This window comes from Chelonia mydas, chromosome 2 (assembly GCF_015237465.2).
Source record: "Chelonia mydas isolate rCheMyd1 chromosome 2, rCheMyd1.pri.v2, whole genome shotgun sequence".
In the NCBI taxonomy this organism is placed as follows: domain Eukaryota; kingdom Metazoa; phylum Chordata; order Testudines; family Cheloniidae; genus Chelonia; species Chelonia mydas.
Genome location: NC_057850.1, coordinates 80430597 through 80436596, shown reverse-complemented (window position 1 = coordinate 80436596; position 6000 = coordinate 80430597). Strand labels below are relative to the sequence as shown.

The 6000-nt window shown below is 43.3% G+C and overlaps 1 protein-coding gene across 4 annotated transcripts in view; it reads left to right on the top strand.

Annotated features, from left to right (window-relative positions):
• Positions 1-447: 447 nt before the first annotated feature.
• MIB1 (MIB E3 ubiquitin protein ligase 1) overlaps positions 448-6000 on the top strand; it is a 99957-nt gene continuing 94404 nt past the window's right edge. For all 4 annotated transcript variants that reach the window (XR_005224353.2, XR_005224352.2, XM_037892759.2 and 1 more), the window contains exon 1: positions 448-1073. Coding sequence is in view for 2 of the 4 variants with exons in the window: in XM_037892759.2 (XP_037748687.1) it covers positions 845-1073 (229 nt within the window). In the remaining 2 variants the exon portion in view is untranslated. The remainder of the gene's footprint in view (positions 1074-6000) is intronic.

Here is a 6000-nt window from a genome sequence, read left to right as displayed (position 1 = left end):
AAATCAGTATAGCTGTAGAGGCAGATGCTGGCAGGGCGAAGCCAGCTGCCATGGTCCCAAAACCATGTGAATCCTCTTCTAAGAAAATGGGGGGAAGCTTAAAAATATCCAGCTGCAGTGGGGTGCAAGGCACCACTATTTTATTACGTATGTGTACTGGCTAGAGGCCCCGCTTTGGGAACGAGGCCTTTTACTACCCGCAGGAGATGTAAAGCTCCACAGAGAGCAGTGGATGTGCATGATACTGCATCAAAGAGGTTGGGGTGGTGCCCATCCTGCCAATGGACTGAAGCCAGGGCGGTCCACGCACCCCCCCGCCCCCCAATGCCGTGTGCAACGCTCGACTCCTCTCCCTAGGTGGCGCTGATGAGCGTCCAGCTCCTGCGTGGCACCGTTCTCCTTTCAGGCATAGGGGCCTCAGACGCGCATGCGCCACGAAGGGCAGGCCAGGCGGCCGCGCGTGCGCCGTGTGTGTTCCCGGCCAGAGGATGAGGCGGCGATGGTGGTCTCGCTATCTCCCCGCCCTCCGGCTCCCGGCCGCCGAGATGCCCGGATGTAGTGGTTGAGGCAGCGTCAGGCTCGCTCCTGCCCCCGGGACGTGTAGACGGCTGGCGAGCGGCTCGAGCCGGGAGCGCCCAGCGCGGGGACCCGGGGGGAGAGCCTGCGCCTGCGCCGACCCGCATCCTGCCCCCGCCGCCCTGCAGAGCGACCGGCCGGCTGCCCCGGCCAAGCGGAGAGGCCCCGCTCCCCTCCCCCAGTGCAGCCCCCGCGGAGACGCTCCCCGTGGCCGGGCCTCCCGCCGGGCCCCCGCCTCCTTCCACCGTGCGCGAGGAGCGGCCCCGGCATGAGCAGCGCCCGGAACAACCGCGTGATGGTGGAGGGGGTCGGGGCCCGGGTGGTGCGGGGCCCGGACTGGAAGTGGGGGAAGCAGGACGGCGGCGAGGGCCACGTGGGCACCGTGCGCAGCTTCGAGAGCCCCGAGGAGGTGGTGGTGGTTTGGGACAACGGCACCGCGGCCAATTACCGCTGCTCGGGGGCCTACGACCTGCGCATCCTGGACAGCGCCCCCACCGGTAAGGGCGCCCGGCCGCGGAGCGGGGCAGGGCGCTCCCTTCTTTCTCGCCCCGTTTGGGCAAGGGGCAAGAGGGGCTGGGGTGCTCGGTCAGAGCGGGGGTGCTGTGGACTGGACCAGTGGTTTCTTTCTCCTTTCTTCTCCAGGGTCCGAAATCCTCCCGTTGGAACTGATGGGATGAACTTCAGCCGCGGGGCGTTGTAGGCTGTAGGGGAAGTAGCCTGGACGTCTCTGTTGTGGACTTTTAAATCGTGATTAGATAAAGCGTTAGTCAATGTACAATAGGGAACAGTTCTGCAGGAATGGGTGGGGTTGGAGGGAGGCGGTGGGGACCCAAGATTTCTTTTATCTTTACTTTTTATTCTAAAAATCTCTCTCAAACTGGTTCAGTCACTTTGTATTGAGGGTAGGAAGATGTCCGGCAGCAGCCCTTTGTTAGAGCTTAACACATCAGCTAATTTAAAACATATCTTACATACATTACCCTTTATTTCTACTATGCAAAGAGCCAGAGAACGTTAAAACTCAGTTAAAATAATTAAGTTTTTAAAATTTGCTTATCTGTTTATGCTTTGAATTCACTCAACTTGGACAATGAGTCTAGAGCTGTTGGTTTAACTCTCATGTTCTCCTACACCGACACTGTGCGGCAAATTTGGTGGTGTAAATACTACAGGGAATGTTCAGGCTAACAAAAGCCAAACCCCCTGTTTTCATTTAAACTTTCAGAAAAAGAAAAATCCTAGTGGGCTCTTCTTTTCTTTTTTTTCCCCTTCTTTTTTAAATTAAAATTTGGGCATAAGCTTACCTGACAGGATTGGTTCAGAGGAAGGATAATTGGTCAGATTTATTGGAATTCCTAGTGTTTTCATTTCATGTCTCATATTTGCATTTTGCCTTGAGAAGAGAAAATGAATGGGAGGAGGAGAAGGCCACTGGTCCAAATTATAGATACAAAGAGAAATGATGTAGAAAGCTTATGATGTTTGTTAATTTCTTTAGCAGACTTCATAAGATACAGAAACACAGAACTTATTAAAATTGTTAATACAAATGTGCAATAGAGAAAAAACTTTAGTCATATTGAACACTTGAGATGGATACCCATGATTCTAAATGTGGCTCTGTTCTTCTCTACATATCCTTTTGCTGTGGTAGGATTGGACTGAGTATTCAGTAGGGATATGGTTTAGAAACGTAAGCTGAAAATTTTTTATGAATTGTTACAGAAACAATAAGGAAAGAGAGTGTGTGTGTTTCAATCTTGGATCCTGATTTTGCAAATGTTTATGCTTGTGGTTAACTTCATTCACATGAATGATCCTACTGAAACCTGTGGGCCTGCTCCTGCTTAAAATTAAGCATTTGCATGTGTCTGCAGGGTTGGTATCTTAAATGCCTGCTGTTCTTGATCCAATGTGTAGACTTCAAAAGAGTATTGTCAACTTGAAATGTATCTGAAAGTTCTTAGCTACTGTAGTTGCAAGTGACTGTGGAGGTTTTCATCATTTTTTTTTGCTATTTTTCAGTTTTTGTATTTTTGACTTAACTTGTAGATAGTATTTATTTCTGTCTCATGTATTAGCCTGATGACAGCATTCTCCTGCACTTGTTTGGGAGAAGCTCATATGTTTGCTTCATATGTCAGGCTCCACATGAGGGTGTTTGCAATAAAAGAGGAGTTAGGGGAATTGTTGTTTCTGAGTTTTAGGCTAATGGATGTCTCCTCTTCATAGAACACCTGTGTGGAGCCAGGGGGTAGCTGGAGTTGGGGTTGAGTGGTAAATCTCTTCATGTCACAGTTCCTTTTGTGGAAGCAATAGGAATTTGGAAAGAAGGGGATGCAGCGGGGGGGTGGTATAGTCTGATAGATAGGACAGCATTAGGACTCTGGACCTTTAGGTTCTAATGTGTTTTGTCACTGTCCTGCTGTGTGACCTTGCTTGGGTAAGTCATGTCACCTCTATGCTGGCTTCTTGTCTTATGTAGATGAAACTTTCTCACTGTGTGATTGTCTGTTGTCTAGCATAAGGGGCCTTGATCTCAGTTGTGATGTTTAAGTACTATTGTAATACAAACAATAGCAAGAAATTGGGGAGGAGGGTGTTAGAATTTGGGAATCGGCACCTTAGTACTGTTAGAGTGGCAAGTGAGAGAGAATCCACAAAGGGAGGTGTGCACCCAAACATGTTTGATGTTGATTTTGGGTCTGCTCACTATTCCTTACTGAAAAGACCACTATAAACATCGGCAAAGGAACAGAAAAACCTTCCTTTTTAAGAGAAAAAAAAGAAAAAGAAAAGTGTTGGGTGGGGGGGTAGAGGGAAGGGATGGAAAAGAAGGGGGGGAAAAGCCCAAGTGGGACATATTGTTTGAATGGGGCTGTATCAGAAACTGGATATTTTTTAAATTTTAAGAAAATTTGAGTTGACAGTGTGTCTGAGGTTATGTCTTCACTGCAGAATTCAATCAAGTGTAGATAATTTGAGTTAACTCCTCGCAGGTTAGCCTACTTCCAGTGAGAGCACCATACTTTGAAATAAGTTGAACTACACAAAGTGGTTGTGTTAGCACCTGATGAATTGTGCTAACTTGAGCTTTAACCTGTACCCCCTGACGGGCCAGCCAACTAAGGTTAAGAGCACTGCCATACTTGAGTTAAGGGGTTTTGTGTATAGACAGGGTTCAAGTTAATTCTGCAGTAAAGCAAGCCCAAAATATGTTTTATATGTTTCTGGAGATATACAAATAACTCTGATGTTTTATTATAATATATAATAAAATTAACCGATTTTACACTCCAACATTACTACCAGGATAATATACCACTGAAATAAGTGCATTACAGCGTCTAGACAGATAATCAAAAATCATGGAATTATATTTTTATTCATCTTAAAATATTGATATTCATCTTGATTAATGCATAGGGACCTTGAAATGAAATTGCTTGTCTTGTAATTCTTTGAGATATACTGTTAAAATACTATTTATAACATAAAAATTCAGTTGGTTTTCAAATAACTACAAGCATGCTAGCTCAATTTTATATTCATTCCTTGTTCTGAATACCTAATAAAAGGAATTCTCAGTATAATACACACTGTGGATTTGTTTCCACTGTTGGAACTTTCTAGTTTTTCTACCAGATTGCCACAAAATCTATGGACTTTGTATAATCAGTTCTGTTGATTGAAGTTCTTGAAGCCAAAATCTGTTCCTACTGTCAATCATAGAGAAACTTGAGGCGTGTAAACAGATTTAGACTTAAAAAATAATTAAGTTTATTTTCCAAAAATGTTTTAGTTATATATAAAACACTGAATTTAACAATTTGATTTCACTACTCACAGGCCTGTGCACTTGTCAGAATACAGCATTTTGTAGGCACATAGTAATTGACAGATGCTCTATGTATTTAAAAATTACTTATTTTAAATGTTTGACAGTAGCTATATATTTTAATCACTACTGCAAGGCTATATTAATGCTTCATAAGTATCAAATCTTGCAATTCCCTAGCATTTCTGCAATTTCTGTCTTGGTTAAAATGAAAATTGTCCTGCTGGATCACGGGGGGGAAAACGAAGCTTTTATCGCTTAATCAGCAATCTTACTCCAGACCAGAGTAACATTGCTTACTAAAACTCAGTGTTGTCTGAAGATTGTTCAGTGACTTCTGAAATGAAGTTCTTAGTCCATGTCTAGAGGTATCGGCTAGACACCTCCATTTCAGAGACAAGCTACATTAGTGAGGCAGTTTTGGGAAACGTGCTCTTGCTGTATGTATGTACTTCTTCGTTTTAGAGTAGCAGCCGTGTTAGTCTGTATCCGCAAAAAGAAAAGGAGTACTTGTGGCACCATAGAGACCAACAAATTTATTAGAGGTACAGCTCACGAAAGCTTATGCTCTAATAAATTTGTTGGTCTCTGTGGTGCCACAAGTACTCCTTTTCTTCTTTGTTTTATGGATAAATAGAGATGGAGGCCCCAGTCATGACATCTGTATGGATAGACTTTATGCCATCATGGAGACCCAATGGGTCTTGTGTGCTCATATAATGTCTGATTGTAACCATTCGGTGTTCAAATGGCAAAGAACAAATCTGCGCCTTGACTTTGTCTCATAGGAAGCATTTTTGTGTTAGCTGTATTTCCGATCATGGTGATATTTCACTATGATATTGTATACTTGTTCAGTTTTTACAGGTTTGCTATTTATGCAGTTTTCTTCCACAAATATGTTTGTGTTAAACAAAAAAGGAACAGGAAACATACATAAATCTCAACTACAAAAATCTCAAAACCATTTTCAGAACTTTTTTAGTGTTAATATAAAGCAAGATTTATCAAAAAATATCACTGACTAATCTGTGATCTGTCAAAGTTGTAAAGTGAGTTTCTGCTTCTCTATTGTGAATATGCACATGGTTAGTATAAATAATTTATTGCATTAAATGTCAGACTCTTCATTAAAAAATCTAACTTGAAGAGTCACATTCCACATTTATAAAAAGAAAAAAGAAAAGGAGTACTTGTGGCACCTTAGAGACTAACCAGTTTATTTGAGCATGAGCTTTCGTGAGCTACAGCTCACTTCATCGGATGCATAGCATATCGTGGAAACTGCAGAAGACATTATATACATACAGAGACCATGAAACAAAACTTCCTCCCACCCCACTCTGGGAGGAAGTTTTGTTTCATGGTCTCTGTATGTATATAATGTCTTCTGCAGTTTCCACGATATGCTATGCATCCGATGAAGTGAGCTGTAGCTCACGAAAGCTCATGCTCAAATAAACTGGTTAGTCTCTAAGGTGCCACAAGTACTCCTTTTCTTTTTTCTTTTTACGAATACAGACTAACACGGCTGTTACTCTGATTCCACATTTATTAACCCCTGTCTTAATAGTTAAGTCCTGCCT